The sequence below is a fragment of the Panthera pardus genome, unplaced genomic scaffold, assembly GCF_024362965.1.
Source record: "Panthera pardus isolate Hobbes unplaced genomic scaffold, ASM2436296v1 HiC_scaffold_11, whole genome shotgun sequence".
Classification (NCBI taxonomy): domain Eukaryota; kingdom Metazoa; phylum Chordata; class Mammalia; order Carnivora; family Felidae; genus Panthera; species Panthera pardus.
The window spans coordinates 48,703,701-48,724,401 of record NW_026526666.1 but is presented as its reverse complement, the minus strand read 5'-3'; the positions used below and the strand labels follow the sequence as shown (position 1 = coordinate 48,724,401).

The 20,701-nt window shown below is 33.8% G+C and overlaps 1 protein-coding gene across 1 annotated transcript in view; it reads right to left on the bottom strand.

The window, feature by feature from the left end:
* The window catches only part of ANKRD13C (ankyrin repeat domain 13C), a 91,451-nt gene that overhangs the window by 25,881 nt on the left and 44,869 nt on the right, over window positions 1-20,701 (bottom strand). Inside the window, exons 4-8 of the mRNA XM_019448909.2 lie at window positions 18,821-18,906; window positions 17,609-17,654; window positions 13,093-13,159; window positions 8,293-8,437; window positions 2,454-2,585 (exon numbers count right to left, since the gene is read on the bottom strand). Of these exons, the coding sequence (XP_019304454.2) occupies window positions 2,454-2,585; window positions 8,293-8,437; window positions 13,093-13,159; window positions 17,609-17,654; window positions 18,821-18,906 (476 nt within the window). The remainder of the gene's footprint in view (window positions 1-2,453; window positions 2,586-8,292; window positions 8,438-13,092; window positions 13,160-17,608; window positions 17,655-18,820; window positions 18,907-20,701) is intronic.

Here is a 20,701-nt window from a genome sequence, read left to right as displayed (position 1 = left end):
AGTGATATAAATGATATCAAGAAAAGAATTATTTCCTTTCAATGAAGTCCTTCTTCAACATTAACCTTCACCTTTTGCAGACCCATGGGTGGTCAGTTTCAAACAGCTTACTACAAAAAACATGATCAATAACTTACTGAAAACAAGCTTCTCATTTCTACCTGCATGCAAATCACTTGGTCTCCATCTTCTGATGTTTCCTGGCATTCCAAAACTATGTGTTTAGAGTTATTTCCATGTCTACCTTGTTTTTGGTGGCCTCCTTACCAGTCACCAAAAAGTAAGGCATTCTGCACCTGTTTCTACCTACAAAATGGGAACCATAAGTATTACTGACTCCCTCCTTACCTGTCAAAGATTTAAGAAGATCACCTAGACGCTGTTCAAGAGCTTTGAGCTGCTTAGCAGTAGTACTAGATGAATAGCAGCTTCAATTTTTATCTTCTCTTGAGGTGATCCTCTAATGCTGTCCAGAAGAACAGAGTACAAACAAATAAGACTTCAAGCCAACAAAGGGATTGCAGTGTAGGAGCTCACAACTAGGAATCCTATAATACTATTTGTTGCCAAACAGGCTTAGAGAAGAAAGTTGAGGAGCCTATATCTAAAAGTGAGAATTTTTCTGTGGCTGAGAAATACTCAGGTGATAATTCTCACTTTTTGAAATCTTCTAATGAGAAAGAATTTATTAAAAGTAAATTATCATATCAATAAAAATTTTAAGTGTATATTCTTCATAATCCAGCCATTCCATTTCTTGCTGTCTATAATAGACAATGAAAGGGCATGTAAATGGATGATAAACATGACATCATTTATAATGGCAGAAAACTGGACACAAATGTGTGTTATTCATCAAAATGTCCATAAATAAGAGACTGGATAAATAAACTACAATCCATACTATGGAATACTATGCAGTTGTTAAAAAGAATGAAGTGGCACTACTGATAAGAAAAAGCTTCTAAACAAACTAAAGAGTGGGAAAAAAAGGTGCAAACCAATAGATATAACACTAGAAAAAAATAAAGAAATATCAACATCTAAAGCTACATATTACTAGGGATACATATTTGTGAATGCAGAACATAAAAAAAAGTTGAGTATACTAATGGATAATCCTTTACAAAGGGCTCTGGGGACTGAGTACTCGTAAAGGGGTACTTTATAACTTTATGTATAAGGTTGTATGGTGATTAATTTTGTATCAACTTGGCTAGACTATGGTGCCCAGCTGTCTGGCTTAACATGTCTCAATGTTGCTATGGAGGTATTTTTTAGATGTAATTAAGAGTTAAATCACTAGACTTAGAATAAAGTAGATTACCCTCCACAATGTGGGTAGGCTTCATTCAAACAACTGCCAACCTTAAGAGCAAAGACTAAAATTTCCCAAAGGAAAAGAAATTCTGCCCCAAGGCTGTGACACAGAAACCCTGCCAAAGATTATAGCCTGTAGATTTTAGACTCAAGACCACATCAACTCTTACCTGAATTTCTGACCTGCTAGAGTGCTCTACAGATTTCAGAGTGGCCATCACCTATATTCACATAAGTCAATTCCCTTAAATAAATCAATCTCTTCTATACTCCTCCCTCCTTCTCTCTCTATATCCATATATTTATATAGAGATATACATATATCTAGATAGAGATACAGACAGAGATCTACTGATTTCCTCAGAGAACTCTAATACAAGCTGTTTTTATTTTTCCAGGAAGAATATATTCATTTCTACCATGTGTAATAAAACATAATTTTAAATACATAATTTTTAAAAGCAATAAATCTTGGCCTTCACCTATATGATGATTTATTCTTAACTTTAAAACTTTACCAAATGCTTCTTCATATGTCTAATTAAACATTTTTAACATATTTTGAATAGTCTTATATAACCTCTTGCTGGCAGATGAAATGGGAATTATGGAAAGAATTTACAATTCACTAATGAGGGAATCTCCATGGAAATTTAATTTAATGACAGTGTTATAGAAATATAAGCTTATTTAATTTTAGTCATATATATGGACTACTGAGAAACAGATTCTGAGTGAGTAAATAGTTTTGAAGTCAATGTGGAAACAATAAAAAGGTCCAGGGAAATGAATTCAAAAGTGTATCCCTCTTAATGGTCTTCTTAAGGAATAAAAGCATTAGAAATATAATAGAACCATGTGAAGACACTGTTCCCTGTAAATAACAAGGCAGTTGACATCAAGAATCTTTCCCAACATAAAATTCAAATGAGCTAAACTTTCTCTCCTGGCTTCTGTAAAAATAACTTCCAACTCTGTAAACAACCATTATAATTCCCTATCTTTGATTCAAGGAGGAGAGAATAAACTACTGGAAAATAAGTCAGTAAGCTTCCTACACCTCCACCACATTATTTTGGCAACATTAAAAAATAAACAATTTTTTAAACTGAAAAATCAAGATTGGCACATACTGTTTTATCTTCCCGAAAAAGCCATCCTGTTTGGGCACGTGTGAAAGAAATTGATTTGGTTGATAAAGTTGCAGAGTAAATATCACTACTCATTAAGATGTCAACCTCTTCTTCTGTTTCCATCTCTGATTCCTGCAGTGGGAACAAAAGTTAAATATAAAAATCTATGTTTTCAAAGGTTATTAGTACTACATATGAAAATAATCAACAATTAAAATGTTAGATTTCAAAAAACAAAAGGTCAGATTCTAAAAAATGTGAAGTACTACTTATCCTAAAAACCAATTACAGAAGTTTAAATTCCATATATCTAACTAAGTTAGAATTATGATTAATTATAAGTCTATATATACAGGGTACATGAAATACAATACTTTGTGTTCGAAATATGTCATGGAAACAATACTGACTTATCCATTACAGAAATATAGAGTATGTAGAGCGATTTTAAAAGATTAAGAATTAAGTTGACAGGTCTGAGACAAAATTCCCATATAAAGGTTTTTTTTTAATACAGATGAATCTTACTTTAATTCTTTTTTCATCCAAAGACCCACCACTATCATTTGAGCCTTTCTTTCCTAATAGCTATAAAATGGAAGGAAAGGGGAGATGAGGAGAGAAGGAGAGAATAAAGGAAGGAAACTTTCTCTATATTCCTTATAGAAAGAAATGGAATCTGAAAATATCAACCCATGGTTTCTAAACTTAGTAAGTAGTCTTATTTCAAGTTTATTCTCTACATATTCCCCAGGGCTGGCATATAATAACTGATTATTATTTTTTTTATTTTTTATTTTTGAGAGAGAGAGACAGAGCATTAGCTGGGGAGGGGCAGAGAGAAAGGGAAAAAACAGAATCCAAAGCAGGCTCCATCCAGGCTCCGAGCTGTCAGCCCAGAGCCTGAAATAGGGCTTGAACTCATTAACAGAGATCATGACCTGAGCCGAAGTCAGACACTTAACTGACTGAGCCACCCAGGCACCCCTGATTATTACTGTTTTAAATGAGAAAACAAAGATTTGTGCTTGCTTCAGAGGCAGAAGACTTACTGATCAGGTATGGGACAGTAAATGAGTAGGTATAAAATGAGGTTCTGTCCTGTAACAGGCCAAGAGAGAGAATCTCTGATACTTTAAGACTACAGTGTCCTAAGGGGGGGGGGGGGGGGGGGGGGGAGAGAGAAAAAGCAGAAACTGGGGAATGAGAATTGTCCATAGGATTTACATCCTGATTTCTAACTTCCTGAGAGGTCTGTTTTCTATTCTTCCCCACCAAACTTCACCCAGATTTAGTCCATTTCTGAATCTATGGAACTACAGAAAAAAACAGCAATACCTTGGGACTGCAACAGTACCATTTCCTGCACACTTACAAGAGAAAAATGAAAAATCTTGATATTAATGCTAAAGCTAAAGAGGTAAAAAACGTAGTCCCAGTGAACAAACTAATTCTGAACACAATTTTCTAAAGAAAAACTTTGGCTGTCATAGGTTGCATAGAACTAACTGTTAAACATTGTTTCAAATGTGTTATGAATCAATTAGGATTTTATGTATTAGCCTGTGAACAACACTTTAGATAAATAACACTATCTATGAAGAAACGTGCCTTAACTTTTGAAAACCCTCTTTTCAAATAAACTTTTGGAACAGAACTCTTCTATAAAATCATAGACTGACCATCTCCTAACCACATCATTGAAAAAGACCAATTGTTGATTCATTCATTCAACAAACATTTATTGAACAGCTATTATTTATGTATATTAGTATAAACAACTACTCCCTGTTTGAGGATTAATGTTTAAAATCTAGCTTTGCTGTATTTTTTTAGGCATAAAACACACACACGCATACCCTAAATACCAATCCTTTAGTGATCTCATTGATACTATAACATTAGCTAATACTTATATAAATAGCCTTAATCTCTGGCTTCTATTTCAATACCATGCTTCTAGCTCATTTGTTGCCTAGTTAGCTATCCTGTTGTCTTTAATATGCAAGAGCTCAAATTATTTAACAAGTTATCCGAGAGTCTAGAATAAAGGCTGGTAAACTACGGCCAGTAGGGCAAATCCAGTGTACCACCTGTTTCTATAAATAAAATTTTATCGGAGTATAGCTATACTCATTCATTTAAATACTGTCAATAGTTGTGACAGAGACCATCTGGTCCAAAAATATATCTAAATATCTGAAACATTTACTGTTTTTCCCTTTACAGAAAGAGTTTGCCAAACTCTAGCCTAGAATGCACTGATGCAAAATACTAGGAACCAGAGAATACAGCTAAAAGAACCACAGGGAACAGAGGAAGAAAGACATATAAATGAATATAGCATTAGAAGCTCTATGATACCAGATTTAGTGGGAGCATAAAGAATATAATGGTCTCCTGGCAAGGGAAGAAGTGACACTAAGTAGGTGTCCCACAAGTGTGGAAGTGGTGCAAGAAGAGCATTCCAGGAAGCAGAAACTGTGAACAATGGAATGAAGTACTATATAGCCTGGCACATCTGAAAAACTGTAAACAGCTCAGTAATAAGGGTATCTAAGATAGCAAGGTAAAAACAGGGCAGAAAAGTGAGCAAAAGCCACATCACAGAAGGTTCCATGCCATGCCATGCCAAGGAATTTGGATTTCATTCTTTAGGAAATAAAGACCTTTTATTTTTTTTATTTTTTAAGATTTTTTGTAGAAGTTTACTTATTTGGGGGTCGGGGGCAAAGAGAGAGAGAGAGAATCCAAGCAGAATCCACACTGTCAGCACAGAGCTTGATCTGGGGTTCAATCCCACAAACTGAGAGATCATGACCTGAGTCAAAATCAAGAGTTGGATGCTTAACCAACTGAGCCACCCAGGTGCCCCAAAATAGAGATCTTTTAAAGTACCTTTAAGGAAGGCAGATTTCATGAATTTGCTTTCAATGTTCAATCTATCTCCAATATGTGAAATAATTTAGAAGCAGACAAGAAGGGGGACAGGAAGATCATGTAGGAGACTTTTGCAATGGTCCAGTTGAGAAATAATAAATATCATCCGGATTGTGTCAATAATGGTATGATTAAAAAGAGGTAATAATAAGACATTAGGGAGACAGAAAGGACCACACGTGTTCTCTAATTAGAACATGGAATATAAGAAAATATTTCAAAAATAACTCAGTTTTCTGGTTGAATAGAAAATGATATCATTCACCAAAACAAGGACAATGGGAGAAAGAGCAGGTTTGGAGTTTGGAGAGGAAAAAAGGAATTTACTTTTAGATGAGCTGAATTTTGAGGTACCTGGGAGACCTACAAGATATCCATGAGGAATTTAAGTAGACAGATCTCCATTTAGAGATCTACCTGGTAGAAATATATATTTGTGAATCATTACTTATAGCAGGGAATGAGAACCATATTGAGGATGCAAGAGGTGGCAGAGAAAAGGGAATAGGAAAAAAGAATAAGAAGAGAAGGGAAAAGAACCACTGACCAAAGTCAAATCCTAAGAAAATGAAAATTTTAAGAACTGAGTTACCAATAATAGCAAATACTTCAAAGAAGTTCGATAGACGGTTTGAAGCAAGTACACTGATTAGAGCAAACAAACATTATGTAAAACCCCAAACCTATTTCCATTTCCAGATCTCCTAATTCTAACCTTGGCACCACCATGATTCTACTCTTCAAGATAGAAGCACTACACTCACCCTTAAATCTTTCCAATTCTTAATTCACTACACTCAAACTACTAGCAAGTCATAGTCTTTCATTCTGGGAAATGTACGTCATAATCTCTTTGTCTTAAGTATTCACTGTACCATCCTGGTCAAGATCCTTACTACTTCTCACCTGTAGAACTGTAAAAATGTCTCCCATAAATTCCCTGCCTCCAATGTCTCCCTTTTCCAATCCATCTTACATACTAGTTGTATGATCTTGGAAATGTCATTTAACATCTATAAATCTTAATTTTCTAATCTGTAAAATGGGGAAAATAAAACCATTTGCTCTGATAGGTTATTTTAAACATTTAATGAGTAAAGCTGCAAAGCACTTAAATTACTTGTGGATCAAATCAACAAATATGACTCTGGGGGCTCCTGGGTGGCTCAGTCAGTTAAGGATCCGGCTTCAGCTCAGGTCATGATCTCAGGGCTTGTGAGTTCGAACCCCGCATCAGGCTCTGTGCTGGAAGTTCAGAGCCTGGAGCCTCTTCAGATTCTGTGTCTCCCTCTCTCTCTGCCCCTCCCCCACTCATTCTCTGTCTTTCTCTCTCTCAAAAATAAACATTAAAAAATATATATGTGGGGTGACTAGGTGGCTCAGTCGGTTAAGCATCCGACTTCGGCTCAGATCATGATCTCACGGTTTATGACTTGGCCCCGCATCAGGCTCTGCGCTGACAGCTCGGAGCCTGCAGCCTGCTTCGAATTCTGTGTCTCCCTCTCTCTCTGCCCCCCCCCCCCAACCACTCCCCACAGCTCACACTCTGTCTCTCAAAAATAAATAAATGTTAAAAAAACATATATATGACTCTCTGGGGTTGCCTGGATGGCTCAGTTGGTCAAGCATCTGACTCTTGGTTTCTGCTCAGGTCATGACCTCACAGTTAGTGATTTCGAGCCCCGCATCAGGCTCCATGTTGGCAGTGCAGAGCCTGCTTGAAATTCTATCTCCTTATCTTTATGACCCTCCCACACTCTGTCTCTCAAAATAAATAATAAATAATTTTTTTTTAATCTTAAAAAAAAAAGAATATGACTCTCTGTTGCCAACTACAGCAGATCCTAGTATGTGGCTTTTAAAGCGTTTCATAAACCACATTCCCATGCTCAATAAGAGATCTTCACCGCAGTCAGATCTCTTTCCTCAAACAGACCATTCTCATTCCCATTTCCCTGAATTTATTCATCCCTTTTCTTCTATAAGGAATACCTCCTTTTTCTTCCCTCTACCAATCTAAATTTTCATTGCTCACTGCCAGGAAACTATGTCAGTATTGAATAATAATATTTAATATAAATGCATATAAGATAATTAAGGTCTCATGAATACATATGGTAGTAGGAAGGTCTAATCTAAGAGATATTAAGAAAGGAGCCACAGGATATGATGAATCACAACATGGGGAAATGAAGTGTTGAAAAATAAAAACAAAAGAAAAGCAACAGTAGCAAAATAAGATGTTGACTTAAAAACATTTTTAAGGCTATCAATGATAAAAAGATACAGGAAAAGCTTTTTCTTGGTTTATAGTAGGGAAATGGCCATCCAGGGAACAAAGGATAAAAATAATGTATATATGTTTTTCAACGGTGGTTGTGGAAACAATACCAACAGGGAAATATGATGTGACAGAAGGAAGATAATTTTGTATTCTAAGAAAAGATAGAGAAAAGTAGCCAAAGAGTTAGGGATAGTAAAAGAGTACAAAAAGAGTGACAGACAGCCAAAAGAGGTGTTGCTATTAAGGAAACAGAGATTGTCAGCAAAATTAAAAGAAGCTAAGGTAGCAAGATAATAAATGGTAAAAGGGCCAGCACAAGTTCAACAAATGAGAGCTACAAATGAGAACTAAGAGAAGTTGGAGATCCTTTAACCAGGAGATCATCAGTGAATTATGAAGAAACAATCTCATTGGAATGCTCAGGATGAAGAACAGAAAATTAAAAAAAAAAAAAAAAAAAAAAATTTAAAGCTAGTAGTAAAGAAATGAAAGCTTTGGGAATGAACCATCTCACCTATACTTTATGCCTTTTAAAACAATTACACTGAGGCTTGGTTGCATACATACATTTTTACAAAAGCATTTAAAGGAACACTGATAAGACAACATGCTCACCTCATGGTGTATTCGCTGATAAACTTTTTGTTCATTGTCTAATACTACAAAAGATTCAGAGGGTGCCGCATCCCCATTGAAAATGAAGCTTAAATCCCCTCGTTGGCACTTCATGTCAGTAAAGTCTATGAGAGTAGTGTCAAGCCTGTGAAAGACGGGTAGATGAGAAATCCTGACAAATAAAATTTTGATAAAACTCCATAATAATTAAACAAGCCTCATTGCTTCTACCAAGGTACTAATACCATACTTCAAAGTCAAATTTACTGTTAAGGCTAAAGTATTTTATTTAAAAACAGTGAAAGAATACTTAAATAATATTCCATTTTTCCTATAGTTCATTTTCTGAATAAATCCTTCATTAATCCAGCAAAAAAAAATATACATATATATATATATATATATATATATATATATATATATATATATATATAGTTTCCGTATTGTTCAAGTATTTCCCTAACTATACCCTTGTTCCGTACCATTTCCCTTACTGCAGCTACTCCATAAAAGTTACTTCAACTGTGAAGGGCATAAAAGGAAAGTAAACTTGCCTAACATTCTTTGATCCCAATAAGACCATACTGCTAGCTCAGCAGAGTATATAGAAAGGGTACAGAAATGGATGGACCACATTCTTAGATTAAGGACTGTGTTTCCAATCTTGCTCTTTTGATCTACTACATCTATGCCTTATGCTGAGCCATCTGATACCAAACCTTGCTTCATTTCAACTAGATAAATCATTTAACTTACTCCAAATTCTTGTCCTGTTTGACTTCTCTGATTCAGATTACCATTCTTTCCCAACATCTCCACAGCCTAAAAATTTATGGATCATTACTGTATCAAAGATTCACGGACTTAACATACTTGTATATTTATCATAGTCTTTAATAACCAAGACCTGGCATGGTCTAGCTCAATGGATTGGTCTCAAGTAAATTCCACAAACCACTGTTTGCTGAAATTAGGGAGAATACTAGAATGGAAAACTTCACAAGTACCCTAAAATGTTTCAATCTTGTACCAAGCTTTGTAGGAGATCCCATTAGGATCTCTCTTACTGGTTGCTCAAAATATAGTCCTTAATCGAAAAAATGGGTTGACAAAGCAGTTAAGAGATGCTGATCACACCCTGGCTGCTGAGTTTCTAAGAATTCATTACCTTGTAAGTTATTCAATTCTCATGCTAGACTAGGCAAAGTGAATGAGCATTCTTGGTTTCCCTACACAGAAAAATATCTGAGAACTGGAACATATCTTATATGCTGCATCAAAAAGAGTAACTGGGGTCATATATAATTTATCAACAAACTAGTACCTTTTAAAAGTGAAGGTGATACCATTAATAATTTTGCCAGGACAATAGCGATGAATCAACAGCAAACAAGGAAGTATGGTTATCTTATGTATAAGGGCCTCCTTTCTGAGCCATATAAAATATATACACCCCTCAGAATGAAATCAAGAAGCCCTAAAAAAAGCAAGTCACCAACTCCTGTAGAAGTGAATCCTGCCTGCTGCTTTATAGCTGAATTCTAGCTCCTGGTTCACCTCCAGGGGCCAGCCTGTACTACTGAACACATCCTGTTACTACTTGTACATGTGGCGTAAGAAAATAATGCCAGTAAAAGAGGCTCATCCCCTACCTCTGTAAGATGTGGGCTACTGAATATCAAAAAGGAACAGATAATTTTATATCAGTCATCTATGTGGACTTCAAGCTGCAGCTACCAGAAAACTCTATACCTCACATAAAAGACGAAATGAAACAGAACAATCTTCTGCATCCATTTCCTTCTTCCCCATCCTGGATGAGAGTGGTAGTGGGTTGGTAGTGGATGTAAGCGTAGTGAAGGGAAAGATACACAGAGACAGAGACAGAAAGACAAAGACAGACTGACATGGTGACATTTGAAACCTTAGATCTAGCTAGACCTAAAATGAGTCATAGTCAATTTTTATTTCATTTGTTTTTATAATTTGCAACTGAAAGAAGACTAATGCATCTTCTACAATATCCCTGACATATTAGATGATCTACTAAGCTTTATTACACATGCCTTATAATGACATAACTTGTCATGATGGTATTTTAAATTATTAACTAGTCCTTGCTTTAAGCCTATGAGTCTAAATATATTCTATTTTTACCATGTAATTAGCCATTAAAAATATATAATTATACAAATGCAAAGACTGGAACTAAAAATGTTCCAAAAAATCAATAGAAAATGTTGTTTTTAAGATAAAAGCTTGGAGAATGCCAAATAACACTGCAAAAGGACATAACAGAGGTTTGCCTTGAGACAAGAAAAGCCTGAAATGAGGCAAAGTTTGCAAACTTTGCTCTGATCATTTCAGTCAGCGCTCATAAGATTACCTCATAATTATTAATAGTGAAAATGTTAATATTCTCAACAATAAAGTTGCTCATACTTTCCTACTTCCACTAAAGTATTAATTTCTCCTTGGTATCAGAAAAGGTATTTTAAATGATCACATGGCTGTCATGAAATAAAAGTAAACTTTAAAGATTTCTGTGAACATACTTTAAAATTCAGTTTCATTTGAAGTGATGTTTAAAAAAAACTAATCGGGCGTGCCTCGGTGGCTCAGTTGGTTTAAGCATCTGACTTCAGCGCAGGTCATAATCTCAGAGTTCAGGGGTTCAAGCCCTGCATCGGGCTCTGTGCTTCCAGCTCAGAGGCTGGAGCCTGCTTCAGATTCTGTGTCTCCTTCTCTCTCTGCCCCTACCCTGCTCATGCTCTGTCTCGCTCAAAAATAAACATTAAAAAAAATTATAAATAAATAAAAACTAATCATCTCATGATGTTTACATTTGAAGGTTTTTATTTAATGTTAATGGATTATTTTTCATTAGATTCTTCTCATCTATGCAAAAAACTTTTGCAATATGTCCTAAAAGCCAGCCTCTCCATTAACCTGGTAAACTTCAGTAATGACAGCTTTAGAATTTATCACATCTCTCCTTTATCCTCAGCTGCTTTAAGTCCCAGGTCTGAGTATCTTGCTAAATTATAGGAGCTTCCTCTTTTCTTTCTACGTTTATTTATTTATTTTGAGAGAGGAAGAGAGACAGACAGACAGACAGACAGTACTAGTGGAGGAGGGGCAGAGAAAGAGGGAGAGATAATCCAAAGCAGATTCCATGCTGTCAGCACAGAGGCTGGCGCGGGGATTGAATTTACCAACTGTGAGAACATGAAATCAAGATTCAGATGCTTAACTGACTGAGCCACCCAGGCACCCCTAAATTATAGTAACTTCCTTTTAATCTATATTCTCTGACACAATTATTCTCCCTCAGGCTTTTATTCTTATGTCTCTATTTTAACCATTTGCAGCTTTACTACCTGTATTTATTATGTAATATGCATCATATCATTTACTTTTAAAAGTCATATATAAATGTGAAATAATTTTTTAAAGCCTCCTTTTTTTCTAGGAATCAAATAGAACTAACACTAACCTTTTTTAAAGTAGCACAAGGAATATAATAATATTCTCCCAAATTATCTGCTACCTTTGGCAAGCACCTATAGTAAACATTTTTAAATTGATGAGTAATTTTTGATGAAATCATATATATTGTTAACAGGTTGCTTAAGTAAATCTACATAATTATCAAATCCTTTCCTACTTTTTTTTTTCATGTTTTTCTGCATTTTGCAAGGTTTCTAATAATGACCATGAATTTAATGTACATAAGCACTTTCATAATTAGAAACATCATTAGAGGTTATTTTTTAAAAACAAAAACCTGAAACTTCTACCTTACTCAAATTCTATTTCTTGAGAACAAATACCCTAGAACTTACTTTCAACTAAAGATTATCTCTTCACTAAAATTCAATATATCTCATAATAAATCTCAGAGTTGACTCTAAAATTTCTGCCTTGTGACATGGTAAGAACAGACATGAAGTCAGAGGTCCTGGCCCAGCCATTAATTTGCCATATGCTCCTATAAAAATCACATCACCTCTCTGAATTTTCTCATCTATAAAATAAAGAGTTTATATGAAATAATCTTTCAAGATACTTCCAGTTCTAGACCCTTACATGTCCAAATTAATATTCTAGAGATATGCAAAATTACATAGATATACAAAATTATATATATATAATTTATAAATATACTAAAATATGTATATATATATATATATATATATAAGTTGGCATATTTGCCAGTTTTATATATTTACATATGTACAATTTATAAACATACCTGTATTAATATAAAGACATAAAGAATGATAAAAGTAAATTCTGAAATGAGTAAAATAAATAATTTCCCATTAGATCGAAAAGTCAATATTAATTTTAAAAGGAAGAAAATTAAAATTAGCCTTCAAGTTTTTACTAGAAGGAACAGATGATTAGATGAATGGATGGATACAGGAGGGAAGGGTATGAGAGGGTTGGAAAAAAAAGGACAAGAGTTGTGTCTTCCTTATGGGTCACTTATTCTTTAAAAAAAGGATCAGAAAGATAACCACCTTAAATCTTCTCAGTATTATACCATGATCTTCACTGTTTCCTTGCTAGATAGTCTGTAGTTGAATTAGAATTAATACCTTTGTTTTAGTCAAGATTTTATGTCTTTGGTTCCTTATCTGTAGGATGTCTCAAATAAGATAAAATAGTGTAAATATATAACAGCATGTTTAAGTTATAAAATACTACATTCAAATGTAACCTATTACTACAGAAAGAAAAGCTTCCTATAAATCTCAATTTTCTGTTACTCAGAAAAAAATCAAATCACCTTACCTGATATTGATACCTTGTTTGTATATCTTACATGCATCAGAAGGCAGAATTCGGGAAAGTAAAGGCACTGTATTTTTAAAAAGAAAAGATAAAAAATAACTACCTGAAGTTCTGAGACACTACAAATTTCTTAATTAGAAAAAGAGTAACGTAAATATTCTACTAATTCACTAAAATTGTAACAATTTTCCTTTAAAATCGCTTTTTCCATTTAAAATAGCATATAAGGCAATTTTGAGCAACTTCAAATATCTACTATTCAATTGTAATTGCTGTGTAGTTCACCATTCTGCCCACTCATCCACCCACCAACACACACAAGTAGCAGAGTCAATACAATGCCACTTTGGGGTACATATTGTAGGAACATTATTATAGATGAGAAAACAGTGCCCTATGGCAACTAAACCATCAGGAATGGTAACCTGATGGACCTGGATCCTATCTACTCCTATAAATACAATTTCATTAAATAGCAGGAGAGCAATAGAGCAATTTGCATTTTCCAATTCTACGATGACTTTTCCTCCCTCATGTAAACTGAACAATCAAGTTCTCTATATCTTAAATTATCACAGCATAGTCTGAGAGTTTAACACAGCACTCCAAAAGTAGCATAAATCACTGAACTTAACAATGAACAGTCTGTATATTTTAATTTTGGTTTTGCTGTCATTTACTCCTTGGTCTTAAGAAAAGTTTCTAAACCTAAAGTTTTCCATTTATAATATACAAATAACAGTCTCAAAAATGGATATTTTGTAGATTATGAGATAAAGAAACTTTAAAAACTACTAGTTTTTCTGTTGAAATGTGCTATATACGTGATGCTAAACTTGAAGTCATGATTATGATACTATAAATTACTTAACGCTTTTACAGTATATAAAGGACTTCCTTCAAAAAATAATTTCATTTCATCCACACATAAACAAAATTTGTAATATCTGGGGCAGTTATTATTCCCATGTAAAAATGAAGAAACTGAAGGGGTCCCTGAGTGGCTCAGTCAATGAAGCATGACTCGGTTTCAGCTCAGGTCATGATCTCACAGTTGTGAGATCAACCCCTGTATCAGGCTCCTTGCCCAATAGCATGGAGCCTGCTTAGGATTCTCTCTCTGCCCCTTCCCCACTCAAGCTTGTGAGCGTGCGCGTGCTCTCTCTCAATCTCTCTCTCAAAATAGATAAATAAACTTAAAATAAAATAAAGAAACTGAGGCCCATGAAAGACATGTGATTTGCCACATCAAATAGGACCCATGACTTCTGATTCCAATTTAAAGGTTTTCTATATCTAAAAACCTAAGGTGGTTGGAAACCAATTTGACAGTAAATTTCATATATTAATAAATAAATAAATAAATAAATAAATAAATAAATAAAAAGAAAAAAAAAACAACAAAATAATGTGAAAGTACTACAGCCTAAATGAAAAAAAATAAATAAATAAAAAATAAATAAAAAACCTAAGGTGGAATAGTTTAGTTGCCTTCAGATTTGCTGTTAACCAAGTCTGAGGCTATTTTCAGCCAAACACTAAAAACAACAGTATGAGAAAGCGTGTGCATGCTCCACTACCTCTAAATTAAACCTAATCCTGGAGCTCAATATTTCTTAACTTCCTCTTATTTCTGGGCTGCCTTTTTTTTTTTTTTTTTTTTTTAGTATTAGGGTTTAAAAAAAAAAAACTGTCATGTTTATTTAGCATTTTATGTTTGAAAGGGGAATTTATAACTTCTCCCTTCTTCATTTTTTTTTTTTTTTTTTAAGTAGGCTCCACGCCCAGTGTGGGGCTTGAACTCACAACCCTGAAATTAAGAGTCACATGCTCTACCAATCAAGCCAGCCACACACCTTGATATTAGGAGTTTTGACAATGGAAAGAATCATGCCTAAACTCTAGAAAAAAGCTTACTAATCAAATCTAACAATAGGGATTATTCAGAGTTTTTTAATCCCAAGTGTCTAAATTAAATGTAGCCAATGAGTTTAGTTTTTAGAATTATACATGCCATCTAACCATTAGGTGCTAATAGTTTTGACATGAAAGCAGTAAAATCTTTTATCAACAATGAAACAGATGTGCTGACTTTTTTCTATCAATCCTCAAAGAAGCAGTACTTTTAACAAATACCTCAATGGTTACATCATGAATTTGATTACGCAACATTTATAAATATATTTATAACTACAGATATTTGCACAATTTCAGCAGTGATTACATCCATTTCCATTGCTTCATATAACTGAAATGTTACTTTTAAAATATTTTAAAACAGGGGTGCCTGGGTGGCTCAGTTGGTTAAGTGTCTGATTCTTGATTTCTGCTCAGGGCATGATCTCACAGTTTCATGAGTTTGAGCCCCATGTCGGGCTCTGCACAGAGCCTGCTTGGGATTCTCTCCCTTTACTCCTCCCCTGCTTGCACTGTCTCTCTCAAAATAAATATATAAACTTAAAAAAAGTATTAAAATATTTTAAAACATTTGCTCAGCAAGATAAATTGACTATTTTAAATTTACACCACTAACAGTTTCTAAGAGAATCAGTTAAAAAGCCAATATACTCAAGGGACAACCTTGAATATAAGCTCACCAAGCAGGACTAGGGTTTCTAAAGATGTTAAAAAAAAAGAAAAAAAAAACTGGCTAAAAAAACAGTAATCAGGCTTTTTTTTTTTTTTTTTTTTTAATTTTTTTTTTTCAACATTTTTTATTTATTTTTGGGACAGAGAGAGACAGAGCATGAACGGGGGAGGGGCAGAGAGAGAGGGAGACACAGAATCGGAAACAGGCTCCAGGCTCCGAGCCATCAGCCCAGAGCCTGACGCGGGGCTCGAACTCACGGACCGCGAGATCGTGACCTGGCTGAAGTCGGACGCTTAACCGACTGCGCCACCCAGGCGCCCCAGTAATCAGGCTTTAAACCAATCTAACTTGGAGTTCTTTTATTATACAAAGCCACTACAAACGTTTTTCCCTCAGTGTTCTAAGACACCTGGGCTTCTGAATGATATATAAAGCATAAAGGCAAGGTAGGCCTACAAAGTAACAAAATCATGTGTTGGTTTTGATAGAGCCCAAACTAACCTGATTTGCTAGAGTTGTAACAATGTTGGAAAGAACTGATTATTTCACAAATCAAAACTTTACATTTAGAGAATAAACACACTAGGAAAACTTTAATCATTCATTCTATATACATTATTATGCAACGGTTGAAGTACTTCGTCATGAACTAATATGGAATTAATGCCTAATGATACATTAAGTAAAAATGACAAATTGCATAATGATATAATGGCATGATCCCATAAAAAAAAAAAAAAAACTAATTCTGAGGATATATACACACATATATATGTATTCACACATATGCTGTGTAAACTTTGAAAAGGATGTGAAAGCATTCTCGTGAAACATTAACAGTGATTTTTATAGTTGTCAAATCTGATTAGTTTTATAATTATCACTGAGCATTCAAATATCTTTATATCACAAAAATTAATGCAGATGCTTAAAAAAAACACAGGTAAGCTCATTATATTCAAATCTATATACAGATTACATTGGTTTTAAATCTTCAAGAAAAAAAACCTAAATTTAGTTGCTTTAGTAGTTGTTTAATTAGTAAAGGTCACTAGGATAAAACTTCCTATTTAGACATGAAGGTTTTCTCCCTAAATGGACTCAGGTTTTTTTTTTTTTTTTTTTTTTTTTTTTTTTATTTATTTTTGGGACAGAGAGAGACAGAGCATGAACGGGGGAGGGGCAGAGAGAGAGGGAGACACAGAATCGGAAACAAGCTCCAGGCTCCAAGCCATCAGCCCAGAGCCTGACGCGGGGCTCGAACTCACAGACCGCGAGATCGTGACCTGGCTGAAGTCGGACGCTTAACCGACTGCGCCACCCAGGCGCCCCTGGACTCAGGTTTAAAATGGGGAGGAGAGAAACTTACCTTGCCAAGATAAACCATTAAATGACTGCAAAATATCTAGGGATTAAGGTTTTATAAATAATTGAAAAATTGAAACAGTGCACAACCAAAAAATATGTTAACAGAGTAGCTATAAAGTACACAATAAAAATGGTAAAAATTATTGAAAGTTGACAACATATACAAAATCAAATAATGTTAACCAAATTCTTCTCATTCAGGATCTGAGTACTATATTTCAAACTTCCTTAAATTCAGTAATCTAATAATCCCATAATTATTACTCTCTTCTCCTTGAGAATTGCTTATACTTAATTAATATAATATTTAATTTCATTTGGCTAAAAAAAAGATAATTTTCAATCTTAAAAATAAGAATCTTAAAAGTTACTAATCAAGTTCGGATAACTATTACTACAGGGGTTTATAACTATTACATTCAATGTGATGAGAAATATTTAATTTTCCTTAGGGCCAGTAACAAATTTGTTGTGTTAACATTTCCATATAGTAGCTATTTTTGCACTTGCATTTTTGCAAGTGCACATATTTTATAGTAAAACATAGTACACTCTTACCCCAGCTTTGAAAATCCCAGTGAAGTTCCAGATAAAAGTCACCTAGCTGAGAAACAAAATACAAATAATTACTGAATGCACCTTAATAAGCAGTCCTTCTATTTACTGAATATTTTACTTAAAAAAAAAAATCTACCATCATTAAAGATCTATAGACAGAAATAGAAAGTAGTTTAAAAGTTTGCAGTTAAAGAACAAAAACATATGATTAAATTACTTAAAACATTACAATAGCACATATTATTATACTTAACTACAAAGGAAAATATGCACCAACTATGGATTTTACAAGACCATTTTAACCACACAGGAATATCTGAAACTGACAGGCATTTAAATTTGCATCAATAAACAGTCAATTTTCCCAGCATAGCCAAAATAACAGTAACTATCGTTGTAAAAATAGCTCATAACTTTAGATGTGTTAAAAAATACAACTTCCAAAATGACTATTTGTGCAGCCTCATAATGGATTACGAAAATGACACACTGAAATAGAAACTTTTTTCTATAAAATGGTAACACAAGTTTACTAAATCTGAAATAATATGTCATCTTATGAGATGTATAGTAAAAGTCTGAATTTTACAAAGTAGAAGTTAAAAAGCAAAGCCTATAACTGTTAAGGAAACTACTGTGATCAAATATTCCCAAAAAAAATCTATCGCTTGAGATTAAAAAAAAAAAAGGCATACTTAAGAGGAAACAGTTATCATAATAGGTCTATCTTTCTCCCACAGTTATTTCAGACATCAAAACTACAGTGTAAGAGAATAAGAGAAAACAAAGCTCTCTTCCTTTTTTGAGCCAACACACCCAGCTCCTACCATCGTGAAGATAATAAGAGTTTTGTTAGATAAAGAAGATGCTGTTCCCGCTAGCAGGTAGTGGCTTCAGCTCTTAGGGAATCTTTTATTGCCATTAATTATGGCTTACCCCCTTATTCTTAGATATCTTATCTAATTTGCTGAAAACAGTAATTCTTTATCTACCTTCCTAGTTCAAAGTAAATGGTACTTCCCTAAAATTAAATTTACACCTTATAATCAGAGTATTTTGTTTTATCATTATTGCTTAATTCAAACAGGATTTTGACAAACCATTTCTTAACTCTTAATAATCAGTAAGCATTAGACTGCATTTTTAAAAATGCCTTAAAGTACACTTACAATTACTCTTTAGGTACAAGATCAGCAAAGAGATATAGCCTACCTCTTTCAGGGCTTTTAATAATCGAGGTCGTTTTTCTTCAACACTTTCCCTGGATTGCTGCTTAAGCTTCCTTAAAAGAGCTGTAACTAAAATTTAAAAAGTTTCAATTTAAAATAACTTTCACCATGCTAGACTGTTAATTATAGCCCAATTAAAAAGACTTATAAAAAAAAAATTTATCATGCTAGAAAACATCACTTATTTATTATACAAAGATATATATAGATATAAATACTATGTTAATAAGTTTAATAAAACTGTTATGAACCCCAAGGAAAATTGAGAAGAGACACCTCAACATGAACTTATATTCACACTAGTTTTCCTAGTTTTTAATTATCAGTAAGGATTTACATGAGTGAGCCAAGATTTATCAATCTCAGTCAGATGATACAATGTCCTATTATAACACTGATCTAAAAGAAGATCTCAAAGATCCCATTGGATATCACTTATATAAAAATGTAATTATTTGTAATTGTTACTGGGTGTATCTGTTCTTTTCTCACTAGAGACTGTACTCTCACACATCCCCACATAACAGAAAAAAATATAAAAATGGATCCTATTTTATCTGTGAAAAGCGTTTCCGAATCTAATAAAACCTGAAGCCCTCCATAGTATTTTCTTAATAGTTCAGATTGAGATTTAGCTACAATGCTGAAGTGCAACTCCAGCTTCACTACTTATTAGCTATATGTAAATGTGAACAAGTTACTTAATTTTCCATAATTTTCGTTTTTTTTTTTCACTTGTTAATTAAAAATAAAATAAAATCTCTGTGGAATTTATATAAAGGCTCAATATAAATTGGTTACTACTATGCCTGTAATTAAGTAAATATAATTTTTAGCTACTAGAATGAAGGTCTAAAACTGACTTGCAAAAACCAATCAACCCCTAACATGTATTGAAATAAGGGAAAATATTATACTTAAATGAAATAAACCTTACAAAAGATGAGAAGATGGAAAATATGCACTGAGGAAAAAAAATGTATATATCACTACATGCTGATTTCCTCCTAGTCCTGACATATTTTCATACATTATGTATATACATATGTATATGTACATGTATACATTCATATACATTAAAAAATGTTAGTTTTTACTATTTTATAGTATGTATTCTTATAAGCTACTTAAACCTTTATGTGGAATACAGAAGCAAAAGTTTAAAAAAAAAAAAGTAAAAAGGGTGGCTCAGTCGCTTAAGCATCCAACTTCGGCTCAGGTCAGGATTTCAGAGATCGTGGGTTCAAGCCCCACATCAGGTTCTGAGCTGACAGCTCAGAGCTTGGAGCCTACTTCAGATTCTGTGTCTCCCTCTCTCTGCCCCTCCCCAGCACTCGGTTGCTCTCTCTCTCTCTCTCTCTCAAAAATAAACATTGAAAAATTTTTTTTTTTTTTTTTTTTTTTTTTTTTTTTTTAAGTAAAAGGAAAGAAGACAGCAGTGAAAGCTTGGACGAGATTTGTTCTGTCCACACTGGCCAAATTAGGAAAAGCCCAGAGAAGAATCTGAAAATTAGTGTAATCTATTCTTACTTTTAACCACAGGTCTAACCAGAACCCCACTGTATTCAAAAAGCCAAAAATCAAAGAGCACATTTCAATTACTCAAGGTCTTTTGGAACAAGAGAAGAGGCTGGGACCTAGAAGCCAAGGAACACAGGACCTCATCTCAGTTATACACTAGCTCTGTGACCTAGGTTAGTAGTTTCCAAATACAAGTCTACATTTCAGTGCCAAACTCTCAACTTTCCAGTGATGTGCAGCAAAATGAAAAAGACTTGGAATCAGGTTGGTGTTTCTTCTTTATTTATAAGTTATATACTTTTTTTTCAATTTAAGGACTATTCTTTATACCATTTTTTGTTTC